We start from the raw sequence: 20,455 nt of genomic DNA on the forward strand, positions 1-20,455 counted from the left end.
CATCAGCTGCAGGGGCAGCCTCATAAAGAGCACTGTGCCACATCACTGCCAGAACAGGCTGCTGTTTGTCAGTCAGTGCCGTGAAAGCAATACACCACTTTTGCTTTCTCCTGAGGCAGCAGCAGTAGCGATACTGCAACTCCTATTGTTTGTAAAGGGGAACCCTGTTTTATCAAGGCTTCTGTTGCTGAGAGATAGCTTTCTTGTTCGCCGTAGGCAACAAAAAACCAAGGACACTCAATATGCAGAATTAAGTGTATATCTGGTTGAATTGATGGCTTTGACGCAGAATTTATTAATGGTGGTATGTGCAAGTCTGCTTGTTCCGCGTCGTGTTTGTATTCATGAGAAAAGCAATGACTGGTTGCAAAGCGTCTTTCCGTGAATATGAGAAGATTGCCCATGAAGGGAGAGCGTCAGGGTAGAGTGGTCATAGTTCATGGACATCTGTGTTAGACTGAAGTTGTATTTGATGCCAAAGATAATCCACGTGATGGTGCCACTGTTTCTTGAGAAGAGTTGTCAAGTCTGATGGCTACTGCAACTTCTGATTCATAAGACCATTCTGTGAAATCCCTTGCAGATAAAAAATGTCAGAGTGATTCAGGAGACAGTGTTAATTCTTTGAAAAGGTCTTATTGATACTTGGTGCATGGGAGATTTTAGTTAGGCAGAAAAGACTTCTTTTAATATCTTGGAACTACTGATCAGGTATATATTCTTGTCCACTGCCTCCACAGTTCCTCCCTGCTTCCTCCGAATTCCATCTCGCTTGATTAAAAAAAGGGATAACAGTCTCCTGTCAGAATCATCATTATATGACCCTTTACTTCTTACACATTGAAGTGGGGCAACGTGTGACACCCAGATCTCTCACAAATTTCCAGCACCTGGTTGTAGATCCATTGATATTGACAAAATTTCAAAGTCTCCAGTGATATTGTTGAAATTTCCAAGTCTTTGATACATGGTGGTTCTGCTTTTACCCTGATTCTCCTGCTCATCAAGCTACTCAGCAACAACTTTGACCATCATCAAGACTTACTAATTTTCTACTTCAGCTCCTGCTATGGGATGTACATTTGGCCACCTGAAGAGAAGATAAAGGGCCTTGATGATGGGAGCTGGCTCCTCTGCTTCCTTGGCAATATCATCTTCACCTGCTGTTCTTCAAATAATATTTGCAAAGTATGGGATGGGGCAGAATGAGGAATGTGTGGAGGTGAAGAATTGTAGCCTTTAAGTGATTTGTTCAATTTCCTATGAGCACCGTAAAGGCCAAATGATGCACTGATTTTTATTTATGCAAAATCCCCGATAAGTGCTTATATCGAGTACTACAGCTTTCTGCATCTCTTGCTTCTGCTTGCTGCTTTCCCCTTGGAACCCTACCGTGAAATGTCTTTGCATGGCAAGACAGTGAAGGTACAGTGAACTTCATTAAGCCTGTCTCACTGTTCTAAAATTCCAAACCTCAAGTACATGAAACTGGCAACATGAGTTTCTACGAGCCCAACACACTTCACTACGGGGCTGGAGAAGGCAGAAATGTCTTAATTTCCATGCAAACTATGTATGGCTTATTTAATGTAATTAAGACCGAAATATAAGTCATTACAACAATTCTAGAGATCTTTTCAGAGGTGATATTTTTGTGGTCCTATTTTCTATTTTGTTAATTTGCAGGCTGGATGTTTTTCTTACAGGTTGCGTTGAAACTGGTAGGTCAAACAAGAAGTCTGGCTGTAAACATATTTCCAAACAAAAGCAAGGCTTCTTGTGAATTGTGGCTCTCTAAATGGAGAAGTTTTGGCTAGAAATTGCCGTAGTAAGAGTTCTGCCTTTCATTCCACAAATATATTTACATCAGTTATATCAGTATATTTATCAATTCTTAATATTCTTTGAGAAGGAAGTAAACATCTTGCCCTCCTTTCATTATATTTTAGTTTGTGTAACTCTACTCCCTGCTAGAAGATTGATGGATTTTCCCTGTTTTCAGTTTTATGTGTCACTGAAGCGTTGCTGGCGTTCTTTATCTCAGGCTTACAATTTATAGTTTAGAAATTGCTGGATGTGTCCTATTCCAGCCAAGTGGTCCCTTGCTGTCTAAGAATGGCTAGATGCTTTTTATTCCATGCCAGATGCACTGCAATCTACTAGGATTTTGTTGTTGTTGTTGTTGTAGCAGTTCAGCTGCCTGCAGTCTAGGAATTCTACTGGATTCTTACTATCCATAGTGCTCTATGCTAGCTGATTTTGAAGCGGTGCTCGGTTTTTTGTCCTCTTAGTGCTATCCAGGCCAGTGAGGTGTTTCACAAACTGGTCTACAGCATCGTTTTTCCTTAGTTGCTCTGTCACTTAAGTTTCATACAGAAACACTATTTTGTGAGACATGTTGTCTGACAGTAGTCCAAAAAGTTTAGGGAGAACTTCTCTGTAATGAGTAAACTTGAAGCCATAGATTCAGATTTTACTGCAGACAGTATAGACAGACTTTACTGCAGACAGAATATATTACGTATTTTATAAATATATGCATACCTATACTGTACAGCTGATACATGCCAATTGTGTCCTATTGTGATATGTACTGTACAAACACAGCAGGATACATTTTTAGCCATTCACACAAGCAAAATGTCCCCCACATTTTTCATTGATAGATTTTCTGGGTATTTAGTGTATGTTTCCTAAGTGGTAGACATTTTCTTATTGAAGATCATGAAGCGATTCTTTTTAAGACATTATATATGCTAAGTAGTTGTCAAAGGAAATATCAGCCGTTCTCTGCTGTCACACATGCTTACACTACTAGATCCTCCTTATTCTTTATGTGCCCTTACTGGTTAACAAATAAATGATCTGTTATTTTTTCTCCTAATGCTCTGCATAAACCATCTTTGCTGCTTTCTTGGTGGCCTGTCATTGTGGACTAATTGCTAGGTGCTTTTTGATGAAATTCTCCTGAGGCAGTAATCGTGAACAGTCTGCGTACTGTTTGTTTACTGTCCTGATTCAAGTAAGTAACAATGTACTCCCCTTCCCGTAAATAAAGATAGACACTGTATTCCATGCTTTTCATTTATTGAGTAGTAATAGCAAGGAAAGGAGGAGCAAGAAGACTGTGCTTGTAACGGAGGAACTGAACTCTGAGTCAGGTAATCGCAGTTAAATTTCCAGTTGCGTAATCTTTCAGCTGTGACTTTAAGCAAATGCCTTGGCTCATCACAGGTCTCCTGGAACATGAATTTTTTTAGAATGGGGACTGACTCTTATTTTGTGCCTTGCAAACAGGGCCGAGATCTTGCTAAGCTCTCTTGCAGCCTCCTTCGATGAAAAAAAAAAAAAAAAAAAGGAATAGAAATGTTTTACTGAAACACATAATTTCACAACATTTCGTGTGTTGATGACGTCTAAGAAATTAGCAACACGAGCTCCTCCTCCGTCCAAGCGAACTTTTGTACCTCGGGGTACAAGTCCTGTTGGGTTTCCCTAACGTTTTGAGGGCATGGTAGTTTGTGGATGCTGGCTGCTGGCTGCTGGCTGCTCCCCGCCGAGCCGCAGTGGATCGTGCCGTCCACACTAATAAGCAGCTGCTCCAGCTCTTAAAGGCATCTTTCCCATTTCCCGGGAAGTCACCAAAAGAAGTGTTTGTGGGGGGACACTCCTGCCAGAGTAGGGGGCTTTGGGCTGATGGTGTCCTGCCGCCAGGGATTCCCCAGCTTGAGGCGGCCTGGCAGGGGCCGCTCTGCTCCCTGCCACCCCTGTTACTGCAGGCTTCTTTAACCCCTTCTGCTCCCTTCAGGGTTTCAGGCTGACAGGAGGTTTGTGAGGAATAATCCTAGTTGGTTCAGAGAAATTGAGAGCAGCTTTATCCCTAATTCTGTGACAGAAACTTGCTTGTCCGATTGCCTTTCCACCCAGCTGTTCCCTTGTTGTCCTCACCCACACTGCATCCCTCCAGGTCTGATGTCCCTTCCTCCCCATCCCGTGTATCTTTTTAGCAGTCCTAGTGCCAGTTTGGAAACTTGTGGGCGCATACATAGCACAAAAACTTTGCGTGTGCACCCTGTCCTTCTGTGTGGGCTAGACTGCTATTATTCCCCTTGTTTGAATACCATTTCATTTCTGCAAACTGTTAAGCTTGTTGACCCAACCCAGGCAAGGCCCATATCTTCACCTATGTGCTCTTCAGCCTTTCCTCACTCTAATAACTTGCCTCTCTGCTGTCAAAAAAGTCTGTCCATCCGCCTTTTTTACTGTGACTCTGGAAATCCTTTCACTTCTCTGCCGTGATTTCACATGTAATTCAGGGACTTGAACTGTATATCCATATACTACTTCTTTTGAGGGACAGGTCTGGCTAAGGGTATAAAGAAAGTTTTTCTTTGTTAAAATTATTATTTAAAGCCAATTATGAAGTTAATTGTGCAGTAAAGCCCAGGAACTAAGTCCTTTCTCTTAGACATAATTATTATATAGATAATGCACTATTGTTTGCAAAATGTGGGTTTATTAGAGTGCCTTCCATTACTACAGCTGTCCTTGCATCTCAGATTTTCCATCTGCCAGAGCTATTCTCTTGTTGAGCACCTGCGATATACTTCCAGGGCAAGACTTGATGGATGCTACAAACTCTTTCTGATTTTCGGAGTGCTCTCACGTATGCCAAGAAAAAATTTACCTGCTGAATTATTACAAAACTTGATGACTTCTGGGTGGAAAACCGGTGGTGAAGAATTTCAACTTGGTTATTATCTTATACACTGCAGAACTTGAAGCTCTTACATTTCATACTGAAACAATGACCTTTGAGCTTTTGAAAATTTCATGCCATGGGTGTTCTCACATGCAGTGAATAAATCATAGAATACATTAGGACGGAAAGGTCTCATTTAGGTCAACTACCCTGCACAAAATGGACAACTTCAAAGCTAGAATAGGTTGCTCAGGGCCTTGTCCATACATCTTCTGAAGATCTCCAAGAATGGAGATTACTCAACCTCTCTTGGCACTTATTCCCATTACTGAACCGCCCTCATAGAAGGAACCAAATTTTCCTTACACATAGCTGAAATTTTCCTTGGTGCAACCTGAATGTTACCTCTGTGCTTCTACTGTGCACATGTGAGAACCTGGATGTCACTTCTGTGGAGGAGCTGCTTCCTCTTTTCTGAACTGTGGCCATTTCAGTCATCTCTGAAATTAGCAAGTAATTCCTTAACTTCCGTCCATATGAATTTTCCCTGTTGACAAATATCCAGAGTATACTGCCAAAACCTTCCCCAGTTCATACAGCACTGTCAGTCAGATAAATTAATAAATATTTCTCATATCATTAAGTTCTACTAGCAGGCAACTTTGCCCAAAGCTTGAAAATAAATGGAGTTGTTATCTAGGGGCTCTGCCAGGTGATCGATGATGCAGTTTCACGGGCCAGTTTTAAATACCGTTGCTTTCAAAAAAGGGAGTCCTGCCATATCACATTTCTATCCCTGGCCACTTATTCCAGTCCCCTTCATTGCACCAGCACTCAGGACGTCACCAGATCAGCTGACTGATCCGAGTGGGACTGCCCTGGTGTCAGTGTGGTTCACAGGTGTCTCAAGCTGTTTCTGCAACCGTACTGATGGACTGGGAGCTCTGTTAGGCTTTTCCTAGCTCTGGGTGACAGTGAGGGTTAGTCTCTCTGTGCCATTTATCCATACATGGAATAGTGGTAATAATGAGAACCAATATCAATAACGTATTGCGAGATCTTCAGGGAACGGTGGCAAGGAAACGTGAAGAGTTAGTACTTACATGGAAACAATTTCTTCTAGATTCTTTATAGACAAATGTGAAGACCCAGTCAGTTTATAATCTAAAGGTGATTGAAAGTCTTGTAGAAATGGCACGATGTTATAATTTTATTAATCAGGTTATGAATAATACTCATTTAAAATTGTAAGATACCAGAATAATCACACAACAAGTCCAGCATGAGTCTAATATTCAGAATAAAATGCATAAATTTATGCTCCTATATCTGTAGGTAGATATATAGGTATCGATATTTGCTGCTTACTGAAAAGCTAAGCATGACTGCTTTTCTAATATTTACAATGCCAGTTTTCTTACTTTTATTGAGTTTTACTGTATTTTGTTCTTAGCCTACTTTTCTGTAAGCAAAACATACTTTAGACAGTCGGTGTGGGTGTGTCCGTACACCATTATCCCTTAGTAAGCTTTGGAATAGTTATCTTCTACTAAAATTAGGGGATCAAGGTCTCAAAGATAGTTTGTTCATTTGATAATTTTCTCAAAATTATATTTGGATAATTTGATAATTATTTCTTTGATATAGCTTTGATAATTATCGCAGAAAGAATTTGTACTCTTATCTCACAGAAAAGGTTCCTATAAACTTAATTAAGATGGCCAACCAGGAAAAAAAATTCCCCTAAATGTCCCAAAAGAGTAGACCTCATCAAAGATTCAGCACACGGGAAGGGTCCTGTAAGTGCTCCAGCAGATTCAGTCCAAGTTCTTAGACCTGGAACAACTACACAAAACAAGTCCATGGGAAATTCCTTGTTGTTCCATCTGTAGAACTTGTTGGTTCCCATGCTTATATGAAGACAAAAAGGTGCTGACTTCTTCTTTATTTAAAATAAAGCATTTCCAGCCTGCATAATTGTGGCAAAAAGCTTGACAAAGCTCGATCCATGAAGCTTTGAAAACAATAATATAATTAAAAACAATTGTAGATAGAAACAATCACCGTGCCCTCTGAAAAAGAGTTGCCAGTTTTCAGGAATCTTACTCACAACTGAGGTTGCAACACCAACAATTTTTATTAGGCACTTCATTTTTAATGCAATTTCAGGAAACTCTTTATTATTTCCGGTAAAATTCCTGCAGATTTTTTTTCAAAACATGGGAGAAGTTACATAGGGCAGAAAAGCCAACGATGACCTACTCTTTGAGCACCCTAGTATGCTTTTTTTTGTCGCTGTGGTGCCTCTGCCATGGATGTGGTCATGGGAAGAATTAATAGAAGAAATTACTGTGATGTTTGAGATGACCTATTAGGTCTACCCATCAGATTGATGGAACCAGTATGAGTCGGGCTGAGCTACTTCGGTGTAAAATGGAGTGGTTAATTTGGCCTGGGAATTAAACCTAATTTTGCTCTGAGATGGATCTAAAGCAGTATCCCAGTTATAGGTAGTAGCCCTTTACAAAAGGAAAATGCTTTAAATGCCTTCACCTAGGTCTGCAGAACTAATTTTACTATAGCCTAAGACTGGTACCACATAGTAAATTCTTTAATTACCTACAAAAATTGCGACTGAACAACCATTCCAATCCACAGGTCAGTCTCTTGGCCCATGATCACCAAAAGCATTTGCAGAAAGTACCACGTCATCCTGTCCCCTCAGATTATCCTATTTCGGTGCCTTTGCTATGGGACTAAGTCGGTACTAAGTAAGCATTTTTCAGATTTTCCCAGCCTGCTACTTTCCCTTCCTACTCTCATCTATACACATGAATCCGCATGACCCAGTTTGCTGTCACCAAATAGCTATCATTATACTTGAGAGAACTAAAGAAATGTGCTTTTCTGTGGGAAAAAACCCAAGCAAGAAAAAAAAAAAAACAAAAAACAAAAAACAACCAAACCAAAAAAAAAAGCCCCCTGTCATTTTTAAAGGTCATCCCTGCAGGTCTGGGATTAGAAGTGCAGGGAGCAGGATGTGGGTGTACAGAGCTGCCCATGCTCCACCTATGGAGCTGCGGGTCTGGCCCCTTCCCCTAGGACCGAGCTTCTCTGCTTAAGAGCCCAGCTGCTCCACAGGCTGTCTGTTCAATCGACAATGATCTCTAGTTTCAAGTATGACAGCACTGACCTGCTCCCTCTCCATTCATCCGCAGGTGGGGGCAGCGGAAGAGAAAGGGAGGGAGGGAGAGGGAGGACACTGCAACCTACGTGAATAATTGATAGTGCGAGGAACGGAGAGCAGCTGGGTTCCCTGTCTCCATCCGCTCACCAGCTGGGAATGAGAGATCCCTGCTCAGGTAGGGGATGAACAGCTTAGCTGCTTTTATTCTCGTCTTGCCTGCAATGCCAATTAAGTATATTTTGCATCTAGAAGGAATGGGAGCAAAGACAGCTGGGGGAGGGTTGATCCAGATCTTTTCTGCTGCTGGCGTGGCGTTGTGTAATGGATGGATCTTGGGGCAGTTTCAGCCTCAGCAGGGAAAGTGTCTGTACGCTTTCTAAAAGACATTGTGTTATACTGCATTGTGTAGAGAAGCAATTAGAAAGAGAGAGCGAGAGACAGCAGATGTCTGTGCAGGAAATGAGACAGACTGAAGAGATGGAGGGGCATGAAAGAGGGTCTGCCCAGACTCCAAGGAATCCCACCCCAATTCTGTCAACCTTTGGCATAACAGGATGAGTCCAAGTGGGCAGCGGGAGGTGCTGTCTGTGCACACTAAGTACTATTTTTAGAAGCTGTGTGCATAGATCAGTGGAAACAGCTCATGTGAAAACATGTATCTGTTCTGTCTGTGGGTGCGTCTAGGAGTTTGTGAGGACTGAGTGTAATATTGTAGCAATACATTAAAAAAAAGACAGTTTCTGCCCTGAAGAGTTTAGCATTGAAGGATATGCTGCTGTGTTTACTGCGCAGCTTCTGATGTTCTTACAATGACTCAAATAATTAATAAAATTGCAGACATCAATTTCTGTGCTACAGCTAATACGGATTTTTCCTATGTGAGCAAGATAAAATGATAACGCAGTTATAAGAATGAAAAAATTCTGTTAACAAAAACTGGAAGAATACATAGCAAAAGGTATAGACAACAATTTCTGTAATACATATATTAACAGACCTATAAGGATACCTGAAAGAACAGGAACTTGTGTGTCAGTCCCTAAAACACACAATGAATATCAAATGCATAATGATCTATGCAAATACAGATAAATATATGAATTACAATGTAAGACTATAAGTACACAGAATTAGTCATATAAGAATGCAAATATTAGGAACTCAATCTGCTTAGTACAACTAAAGGCTTATATTAGGTGATATCGTTGCATCAGCTGTGTAAATAGTAACACTTGTTAGCTTGCTTGTAAGTTGAGGAGTAGTAAGGGGAAAGGGGACATGTGATTTGCTTACGTGTGGAAGTGATTTACTCGTATGATTATTGCTGAAGGAGGGTAATTAGAACAGTAATTAGGCTATTTAATAATTGTTTGCTAGTGGGTCTTGAGGGCTTTGTGCACAACTGGAGTTGCACGGGAAGTTAGGTAAATCTGTGAGACGGTTAAATGAAAGCTGAGCCCGGTGTGTTTTTGTATGTGAACAAAGTTGGCTCTTGTCTGGAGTGGCAAGCTGCCGAAGAATGGCAGAAAGACCTGGGCCCCTCTGTATACTTTGCTTTCCCCACGGCCAGGCTTCCTATGGCTGCCGATACTCCCCCTCTCCCTGGGATGGGGGAGGGCAGTAGTTACTGCTGGCAGCCCCCTCTAGCAGCAGAAAATAATGTCTCTTCCTCCTTCCTGGAGGCAGCAGCACTGGCAAGCTTGGCTCTTGGCCTTGGCCCAGTCACATCTCTGCTCAGAGATTCAAGTGAATGAGTAAGACCTGCTTGTGCAGAGAGCAGCTCTTGTAATTCAATGCCCTGGACCACTGGGAAGCGTTTGGGTTGGAGCGAGGAGGTGGGCTGTATGAGTTAGCCCATACTCCAGCATCAGATCTGCTGCAGGGGTGAAAACAAAAAAAAAAAGGGAAAAAAAAAAAAAAAAGAGATAGACAGGAGGAAATGGAAACACCTGGCCTCCATGCAAGTTCCTAAAAATAGCACGTGGATCCTTTCTTTGTCCATTCAAAGTTGTCACCTACCTTGATTGATTCCTTACAGTCTCTTTTCCCACCCACAGGCCCTTGAAGCCCCCACAATAATTTCTACGGAATTTATAGAAATTCATAGAATATAGGAATTTATAGTGGAATTCATAGGAATAGAATTTATAGGAAGCATTAGGACAAAATTGCTACACTCTTATCCCTAAAACTTTGATGTAGCTGCTTGCTTTCTCCATGTTTCTTTTTGCCCATGTATATTAGCTATCTCATGTTTTCTGTCTGGTCTCTGCATTCTGCTTTCCCTCTGTGTGTCTTTTCCTAGCTCTCTGGCTCCTCTGTCAAATTCTGTCTCTTGTTCTGTGTTTCCTACTCTCCCCTTCGTGAATATGAACAAATCCAGTGTGAGGCTGACGCTTGGCATAAGGTTGTAGCTGCTGCCTTTATGTAAAGGCAAATGTAAAAGCTGTTGATGTAAAAAGGAAACATTACATCATCCTGTGGAATGAAATTGGGAATGACAGGAAAAAAAAACGTGTCCAGAAGAGGTGTGTGTTGTTATTGAAGCACAAGTATAGGAACACTCTCGCAATGGAAGAGCGTGTTCTCATCCTCAGTTTTTATCAGGAGTGACGATCATTGATGAGTGAATGCAAATACACGTGGTTAAGGGGTATCTGACCTCTCAGAATTTGAGCTTCCCTAGAGAATAGCTTACATGTTAGGTCAGTGAGCTATTTCATAAGGGGGAGGTAGAGCCAAATCTCTGTAGTAATTGATGTATATCAGCTCCAAATACCAAGGTCTTCCCTTGAAGGGAATGGGAAGTTGTGGAGGACTGCCTTGATGCTCACTTTTCCCTCTGGATACTGAGAGTTTGGGGAGAGCTCTTAACTCTACAGCAGAGTTGAATAAAGGACCCCTCTGCTGTCCTTGTCCAATACTGCTTGTCTTACCATCACCGACAACACGGAGTACAGCTTCCTCGGCTCGGCTGTCCCCGCAGAGTGTTCTTGCAGGCTGCGCACCACCCGCGGATCCCCCAGAAAGGGGAAATCCAGGGGGAACTGATCTTCCACAGCGGAGGAAGGGCAGAACTCATTGTCCCATCCTCCGTTGTCTCATCTTCCTCCACGTCTCTTCTTTCTCTCCGTCTTTCCCTGTGCCGCTGGGCCCGGTCCCGGCTGTGAGGTGCCCTTTGCCGTCCCTCCTTTGAAGCCCGGCCCGGGAGCAGGAGGAGGGGTGAGGGCGGGAGCCGGGGCTTCGCAGGGAGCCGGGGGGGAGCCTGTGCCCTTCTCCATGGCGAGGCGGGAGGAGAGGAGGCTCCCGAGGAAGGGAAGCCGGGAGCTGACTCAGCGGAGCAGCCCAGCATGTTTTCCCGGGAGCGCGCCTTCCCTGCTGGAGCCTGCGGAGGGTATGTACCGGTACCGGTACTGGGCGACCCGGCCTTTCCCCCGGCAGCCCGGGGACGGGGACCGGGACCGGGACCGGCTGGAGGCGCTTGGGGCGAAGCGGTGGAGCGGGTCCCTCCCCCACGTCGTGGGAAGCAGGAGGAAGAGCCCTCACGTGTTGTCTGAAAGAGCGGGGAGCCGAGGAGGGGGAAGGCGATGGCCGTGTCCCCCGGCCCGGCAGGTCTGGCTTTGGGGCCGGTCCCCGCTGCCAGCGGAGCCACCGCGGTCCCTCCCGCCCCGGGCCCCGCTCTGGTCGGGAGGAGGCGGGCGAGTGAGGCTGGCGAGGGGCTCCTCTCGCTGAAGGGGAAGAGCGGGAGGGAGGGAGGGAGGGAGGCTCGTTTGCTTTTCTCCTGCCTCCCCGGGAGTGGCGGAGATCCCCAGTTCGGACTTCTCGGGAGTGCGGCTGCGCGACGAGATCGATTTCCCTCGGGAGTTCTTTTTCCTGACCTGCAGGGTGGTAGCCGGTGGGCAGCCAGAGCTAGCTGGGTTCTCTGGGCCTTTTCGGTACACTCAGAAAGCCCTGAGTAGAGACTGGCTGCATGTTCGAGCAGTGGCTCCCGCGGGAGGGGTAGGAGCTCCCCAGCAGCTGGAAGTGAAGTTCCTAAGTGGAAGTCGAGTGCCTATGGGCAGAAAAGTTTGTGACCAGCTCAGAGCACACAAACTGCATTTCATCCGTGGTAGTTGCTTCCTTTTCCTATTTCTGTCTTGGTAATTCTTTTTCTTGAATTTTAGGAATCTGTGTGTGAGCAAAATTCAAAGCTGGTGTTAGTAGTAAGGCTATTCGTGTCGTGTTTTCACACTGAATACCTAAAAATCTTATTTGGTAGAGCAAATATGTCTCTCTAAGGGAGAAAAAAGGGAGTGAAAGAGCAGAAGCTGTTGCTCAAGGGAAGTGGTTGCTCGGAATTTTCCTTACGAGCATTTCAGGCCTGCTCTCGTTTCACATTAGCTTCAGTTCTTCCGAGTTGCCTGTCCCTTCCAGTGAATGATTTCAAAAACATACCAAAACATCTCATTTCAAGAATCACTCATCAGGCAGGGACACGGGATATTATACTGACTGTCATTCCATAATTAGCTGCAAATTGTGCCATATTGTTTTTCCTACTGGAAGGCTTCCAGATTAGCAAGCATTTTTACAATAGCTATACACCTGCTTCCCTGTGAACGTTCCCTGAGGATTTGGGGCACTTCGCTCTTTAGAGCACAACAAATCCCCTTTACCTCTGGAATACTTATGAAAGGTGGGTGAAAGGATGTATGAAATCTGTCAAGGCCGATTTGTGTTTTTCTTGGAGCAAGTATTTGCATTGACTTGGTTATTGAACTGGCTCAGCTATAGTAGATAGGAATGATTTTGAGAGCTGTATAGAGAGATCCCAGGACTGAAATAGCAGAGGATGCTGCCAGATTGGAATACAGGACATGAGCCGAGTTGTGTGTGTGTGGAGATAGTGGCTTAGAGGTCTGCAAAGGTGCTTCTTGCACAGTTTCAGTATTGGGAGTGGAGTCTTTAGCAGTGGATCAGCACTGCCTACTTTTAGCTTGGCTACCTGCTTGAAATTAATGCACTAGTTACTGTCGCTAGTAAAATCCTAGTTTAGTCTTCAGCATTTTCTCTGCCCTCTGCTTCCCCTTGTTGCCATTTCCTAAAAATAAAGCTTCAGCAAGTACACGTATTCCTCTCCCAGTCTGCAGAATTGCTTTTCTTTTTCAGAAGGACGTTATTCTGCTTTTCTGTGGTCAAAGAGTTTGAAGCTCCAATTTGAAAAGAAGTATATTATCTTTCTATAAATAAAGCTTAGTGCTTCTAATTCCAGAAGTTCAAAATTCACAACTGGACTTTCAAGCAATAGTTACAATGGCCCCAAATTTTTGTGTTATTTTGTAAAACATAACATAAAATCTAAATCGTTCTCCTGGATTTTTAAAGTCCCTCAGCACATTCCTAATCTGGGATAATTATAGAATTGAGAACATCTTTAAATGTATGATAAGACCAGTGATTTTTGCATCTGCTGGAGTCATTTTGACAATAGAACTGTACTAGAATTGAATGGTGAGAAGCAGTTGCTGCACGAAGTGCTCAGGTCAGTCCAAAGTGTAGAGATGAATTTACAGTGAGAGAACAGGGACAGGACTGGCCACGCTGACCTCATGTAGGAGTTGACAGATTTTCATGAGACAGGTGTGTATTTTACTCTCTACTGAATGCTCTGGTATTCAAACCAGTGACAGCCAAAGAAAAACACTATAGCATGCAACAAGGCCCCAGAGCATCCAGTTGCACAGAAGTTCTAATACTGCACTTCTGTGGAGATGGCTAGTTTCTGAAAATGTGAATTTATCAAATTAAGTTCTTAGCTTTTTAGGGCTCACAGAACAGGAACTTCAGCTTACTAAAAGAAACAATGAAAATCTTTCATGTACTGCCTTGGACATAAATTTTGTTAGTCCCAAACATGCTTCAAGTAAATGACTAAAATGATAAGTAAAGCATGTGCTGGTATAATATTAATATTAATTTGAAGTACATTTGCCATCTGACTACTCCAATATTTATGTGAGGATGTCAAGACTGACTCCTACATCTTCCCTCCCATATACATTATGGATTTAATCTTTAGATGCATTACACAGATCTCTCTCATTTGAGTTTTAGGAGAAAGTTGCAGGATGGAAGCATTGTGTTTCTTTGTGTAGATCAGCCTGTCTACAAGTTACGTGATGCCATTGGGCTACCCACATAGTTTGTGACTTGTCAGAGAGTTGGTGGGCATAGAGATTCTTGGAGCTTGTAATAGAGTGTAGCTTCATGATTATAGAAATACGTTATATTTCCATACAACAGGGAATATAGCCACTGGTTTCAAAGCAAGAGTCTGTGTGACTTACAGATACTGGTGTCTCAGCACGGAAGCAGTACGCGTCATGAATCTAACAGCTAGAGGGTAACAGTTCATAATTGCATTATATGACCTAACAAACAATTCATGATTGCATTCCAAAGTGGAGGAGCCTTGTCCCTTGTATTAGAAACTTGGGCTTTGTTCCCAGCCCCACCTATGTGACGCTCACCATGACTTAAATCCCAGTTGTGACTGCTAGTAAAATCTGTGAATGGCGTGGAAAGTTTATTAGCTGGCAGCAGGAGAGCTGCAGGTAACAGTGAGGCTGTCCAGAGTGCAATGAGCAATGCAATATATGTCTTTTAAACTACAGTGTATTGTTTGTGTTATTTTTTGTTTTCTCTTCTATGAAATCAAATAAATGGTGCTGCTATTTGTATACGTTGCTGCTCCAGCAGGGGCCAAAATAATAATATATTTTCAATAGCAGATGTGCAGACAAAAGCCCATCTAATATGCGCACTGGCTTTACCAGCAGTGGTACCACAGAACCATGCCTGCATCTCTCCTGCAGGGTGTATAATTTCTGTTCTGGCACCATCTCCTGTCTTGGAGACTAATACCCAGGCTGTGGTAATTGGTGTTGTCCTTTAGGTGCTGATTTTGGTGATATTTCAGAACTTTCAGCTCTTTTAATATGGTTCAGTTTTGAGATCTGATCCCAAAGCTTCCTGTGAGACCTTTGTTCTGCTGCAAATCTGTGATAGAGGAGGAACTTGGCAAAAAAGATTGTTCAGCTCTTACATGACAGTTGTGAGGCAAATGGTGCCTGTGAACAGAGACTGAGCAGTCGGGGCCAGAAGATTTTTGCTATTACATCCATGATGTTTCAGGTGGCAAGTGGTAAATTAAGACAGCTCAGGGAATCTCACAGGGAATGACAGCTTCCTCATAGGCAAGAAATGGTCTGGGGAGAGGAAGAGTAAGCAGAAGACAAAGGAGGCACTGCAGGCAAGTACTGGCATCTTGAGTTCTCCAAGAGTTAGAAATGTTTCTTTTTCCTTTTTTTTCCCTTTTTTTTATTTTTTTTTCCTCCCTTCTGCCTCTGTCTCTTGCAGGAGATCTGAGGAGGGGCTGCGTTGCTTCAGTGATGTTATAGACTCTCCCACCCAAGGCTTTCCATGTGCTCTCGCTCCTGCTGTCCCCAACAAGGTAAAGGCAGTCCACGTTCCTCTGGCTCAGGGTTGGAATGTGCCTTGAACCACTGAGCAGAAGAAATGACTGAAAGAAAGCTTGTGTGCATGCATGTGTTATAGCTGTAGTTACCCACTTCTGTGAGAATCCTAAACTTGTTCATTTAATAATTTCTTATGCTATTCAGTATTAAGCCAGTAGTCTCATCCATTGAAAGAGGGGAATTCCTGGCACCTGCCTGATCAGGTTCCACGTCAAGCTTTTGCAACAGAAGCTGAAGACAATTTGGCCAGTTGTATTGTCCATGCTATCAGTTAAGGAATCATAGAAATCATAGAATGGTTTGGGTTGGAGTGGACCTTAAAGATCATCCAGTTCCAACCCCCCTGCCCTGGGCAGGGACACCTCCCACTAGACCAGGCTGCTCAAAGCCCCATCCAGCCTGGCCTTGAACACTTCCAGGGATGGGGCATCCACAGCTTCTCTGGGCAACCTGTTCCAGTGTCTCACCATCTTCACAGTAAAGAATTTCTTCCTAATATCTAATCTAAATCTACCGTCTTTCAGTTTAAAATGTTACCCCTCTTCCTATCGCTCCACTCCCTGATAAAGGGTCCCTCCCCATCTCTCCTGCAGGCCTCTTAGGTGCAGGAAGACTGCTATAAGGTCTCCCCGGAGCCTTCTCTTCTCCAGGCTGAACAACCCCAACTCTCTCAGCCTGTCTTTATAGGAGAGGTGCCTCAGATTCCATCATTCCAGAACAATTCCATCTTGTCTTCACCAAACAAGTAGTTTCTGTGCCAAAACATGGAAGGACGTGATGGCTCTTTCAATATCTGGTTACCACAAAAGATGACGTTAGCTTCTGCAGACGTTAAATTCTTTTCCCTTTTGTCTTTTCCTTTTCACAGACTGTGGACTTGTTTGAGATGATTGAAAAAATGCAGGTAAGGAGAAGTTATTCTGCCAAACTTTGGGATCTCTTGATTTTTCATAGCCAAACAAATAATCAGCTGCTATTTTTCTTGTCACTCTACTCCCAATACCCTTTAATTTGGGCCTGCAGCATATTTACCTCTTCTAGGGCCAAGCTCCCATACCTACTTTTAAATGCAGTTTCACAAGCATTTTCCTGTGTTCATTTTTCCAACCAGCATGATGGAAGGAATAGACACAAATTATTATAATTCTGTCTGCTCTTTGCACAAGTGTGATTCTGAGAGAAAATCAAAGTTGCATTAAGATATTTGCATTTATCAAGGTCAAACAGTTTAATAAATAACTACTGTAGGCCCCGTCTTTAACTTGCACAAGAAAGAATGACTCTGGATTAATTCACTTATGGAAATGCATGCATTTTAGTTGCATATATTACATTATAAACTTAAAATAGAGTAAAAGGGAAAAAAACCCTGCCCTACAAAATGAAGAGACAGTAATATATGGTATATATCTTACAACAAAATCTTTGAAAACAAAATTTTCAGCTGCTCTGTTCTCAGAGCATCTTTACAGACTACTAATATTTTCTGAGTGGTACACCTTCTTTAAAATGCTGTGGTTAACTTTGACCTAACATGACACATAACACGGCAAGTAATGCCTGCCTTTTGCTATGTGCAGGAATTTAACTTTCAGCAAAATATTAACTTCTTTTTCTGGAATTTGGGTGATCGAATTATGTACGTGAGGAAAAAGCAAGACTTTGCTGGGACTATAAAGGTGAGGAGGTGGAAGGTAGCAGCAAAATGCTGAGTACGGCGTTATGAGGCTGAAGTGTACTATTTGGCAGACTAGAAAGGAGAAATGGGGTAAGGAGGGGCCGAAGGTATATATTCTATGTATTTACGTGTAGACAGACACAGACCTTGAAACCACTGTTCTGACACCCGAAGTGTGTTTGGGATATATGCTCAGGGCTTTAGAATCACAGGCTCTGTAAGCCTGCCTGGCTCATTTAACTCTGTGCTAGAAAGTAAGCTGGAGCGTGCAGAGCTGCTTGTTCAGTTCAAGCACATGTTGAAAGGTATGACAATCCTCCTCAGGCCTTTTGAAATCTGGAACCTTTTTGAAATAAGGAAGAATCACTAGCAGATGTCCCTTACTAGAAGACTGTGTTGCTTAAGATTCTCAGTGTTTCTTAGCTCCCACTTTACCGTATGAAAACTGTCTCTCGCTGGATTTGTACCTCTTTAGTTAGAGATATAACAGAGGGAGCTGATGAGAATTTCCAACATATGTAGACCACCTAATTTTGCATCTGTATTCATTTCTTATCTGCCCATTGTTAAGACTGTATAGTGGCGTGGTATTTTTCTTTAATTTAGCTTGTTTTGTCACCTGTCTTGCACTAGGAGAATTAATAACTGCTGCTTAAGTATGACAGCAATTTTTTGAAAGAAGGGAAGAGTGGTGTTTTCCAAAAGAAAAAACTCCCCCCAATATTTCTTTATATTATTTGTTTTGATCTTTCTTTATATTTTTACTAAGTCTTTATTTATTTTGTTTGTTTGTTTGTTTTTTTCTTTCCTTTTCCTTCCATTTGACTCTGGCTATCCTTTAGATTTAGTGAATTATTCTTGAAAATTAAATCTGGGATTTTCAGCAGCAATCAAGTGAGTAAAAGGCAAAATTGGAGACTTGGATGTTTCTCCTGTAAAATAACAACAACAAAGCCACAGTACTTTTGAGTATTTTAATAGTTGGATTGGAGTATAATTGTTTGACTGAAAATTAACATAGCCATTTCATTATGTGTGATGAATTAACAGGTGAAGTTGTGCTCTCTTTTTAAACTGAAACCTGTCCCCGGCATCTAGGAAGGAAGTTTACCTTTTTTTTTTTTTTTTCCTGTTTAATCTTAATAATCATTACTTGAAGTAAATGGGCTACTGGTCACATTGTTCTATGCACACAGATGTAATGAAGTCATAGTAAATACTTTGTTAAGGACACATAGGAATACATTTTCCTAGATTACTCTGCAGTGCAAGCAGTTGAAAAGCAAGCAAATCTTATTTCAGCCAATAAACTCAGATGTTTTAGGTCTTTACATACTTGCATAACCAACCCCTCTTCACCTACCTGCTTTTGTGTTTTATGGTGTGATGTTCACTACCTCTATTCTGCGTTCATGCCAGTTCAACACAGCCTTCAGTCTTATTTTCTCACAACTACTTTCATGTTTTTGCTTTCCTGTGTCCCCTTTTACATCCAAGTTGTCCATTTTGAACTAGTTCCCTCAAGGCACTGCCGTTTCCCTGTAAAAAACATGTGCTATCACAGCATTGTTGTGCCATTTTGGACCCAACTGTGGGTCTGGAAGGCTTTTTCCTCTGCTGTCCATTTTTTCATCCTGCTCAGGCCAGGTGTTTCCCCTGTAAAAGACCCTGGGAATATTGGTTTCCCAGACCACTGCTGTCTACAATAAGTGACCCAGGAAAACAGTGAGGGAAAGTCTTTCCGTAAAGGCAGCGCTGCAAGCCAAACTGGACCAAACCAGATGGGTGTCTCCACAGGTGGCTGAAACTGCTGTAGTTTATGCCTCTCCCTTTTGAGGAATGACAGTGATCACAGAATCATAGAACCATAGAATGTGTTGGGTTGGAAGGGACCATTAAAGGTCATCTAGTCCAACCCCCCTGCAGTAAGCAGGGACTTTTTCAACTAGACCAGGTTGCTCAGAGCATCATCAAGCCTGGCCTTGAATGTCTCCAGGGATGGGGCCTCCACCACCTCTCTGGGCAACCTGTTCCAGTGTCTCACCACCCTCACCGTAAAGAACTTCTTCCTAATGTCTAATCTTAACCTACCCTGCTCTAGTTTAAAACCATTGCCCCTTGTCCTGTCACTACATGCCCTTGTCCCTCCCCAGCTTTCTTCAGTACCCTTCAGGTACTGAAAGGCCACTATAAGGTCTCCCTGGAGCCTTCTCTTCTCCAGGCTGAACAATCCCAACTCTCTCAGCCTGTCTTTGTAAAAGATGTGCTCCAGCCCTCTGATCATCCTCGTGGCCTACATCAACCAGTTGTTCTGCCCATGCTTTGACACTTCAACAACTTATGCTGTAAGTTCCCTGCAGTACTTATGCTGTAAGTCCCCTCTGAAATAAAGCTTTGGACTCTATGGCCCAAGACTGAATTAGATCTTTGCCAGTATCTTAAGCTTCACTCCAGAGGAGAGGTTGGTAGATTTAGCCCTACGTCTTCTGCTCCCAGGCTACCAGGAGCTCCTTTAACAGTGCAGAGTCATGGAATGTGCTTGCACATTCCTCAGCTCTCTGTAGAGTCTCAGATATGAACGGCAGATCCTTTACTGCAGCCTAGGAAGTTTTCCCTTAGGCCTCTCTGAGATACTGGTCTTCTACCAGCACCTCCTTTGAAAGGGGAAAATTTTTGCAGTTATCAGATCTGCCAAAAATGCCAAGGAAGGGGAGAGAGATCTTACAAAATTGCAGTTTCCCAACCTCCATTTCTGTGTGCAGAAATCCCCCTGTGCATAGCAAGTTTGTCCCAGTACTTTCCACAGTTTGTTCCGGGAGGCTGGGCCTGCTTTGTACTTGCATGTCTCTCCTATCCCAAACCTACTTTGATAGAGCATAGGACTTTCTTGTCCCAGCAAACTGTTCCTGAGAGCCCTGTTTCAGAACATAGCCTTCCTGATGAACCTCAACACACTAGGTTGACAAGCGAAACTCCAGATCACATCAACAAAACATCCATTTACACTTAGATTTCACACACTCCACTTTCTCAGCTTTATGACTTCCACAAATGCAAAATGGTTATTACTACCTCTGCAAAAGGTAAAGATCGCTTGTCAGCCTCTGCTCCATCTTGATTTCACAACCTACCATGTCCTGGTAATTTGTTGTTCATTTTGTCAGTGCTGACATTGCAATTTGAAACAGATCTTCTTCTGTGAAAAATAGTTCTTAGCTGATATTTGCTCAGGCTTCTCTGTTGAAAATAAAAATAAAATATTTTTTAAAATTTTGGTTTTGGGGGGGGTAACTCTCTCTAAGCTCAGCTTTTATGGTTTGCTCTTGTGTCACTCTGTAGACATTTTGGCAAGCTTCTTTCTCTTGCCAAAG

The 20,455-nt window shown here is 42.8% G+C and overlaps 1 protein-coding gene across 10 annotated transcripts in view; it reads left to right on the forward strand.

Annotated features, from left to right (window-relative positions):
- Positions 1 to 11,122: 11,122 nt before the first annotated feature.
- The window catches only part of LOC128913851 (rap1 GTPase-activating protein 1-like), a 48,747-nt gene continuing 39,414 nt past the window's right edge, over positions 11,123 to 20,455 (forward strand). For all 10 annotated transcript variants that reach the window (XR_008468088.1, XR_008468095.1, XR_008468093.1 and 7 more), the window contains exons 1-3: positions 11,123 to 11,283; positions 15,288 to 15,381; positions 16,275 to 16,310. Coding sequence is in view for 4 of the 10 variants with exons in the window: in XM_054212163.1 (XP_054068138.1) it covers positions 11,240 to 11,283; positions 15,288 to 15,381; positions 16,275 to 16,310 (174 nt within the window). In the remaining 6 variants the exon portion in view is untranslated. The remainder of the gene's footprint in view (positions 11,284 to 15,287; positions 15,382 to 16,274; positions 16,311 to 20,455) is intronic.

The sequence above is a fragment of the Rissa tridactyla genome, chromosome 1 (assembly GCF_028500815.1).
Source record: "Rissa tridactyla isolate bRisTri1 chromosome 1, bRisTri1.patW.cur.20221130, whole genome shotgun sequence".
Classification (NCBI taxonomy): Eukaryota; Metazoa; Chordata; class Aves; order Charadriiformes; family Laridae; genus Rissa; species Rissa tridactyla.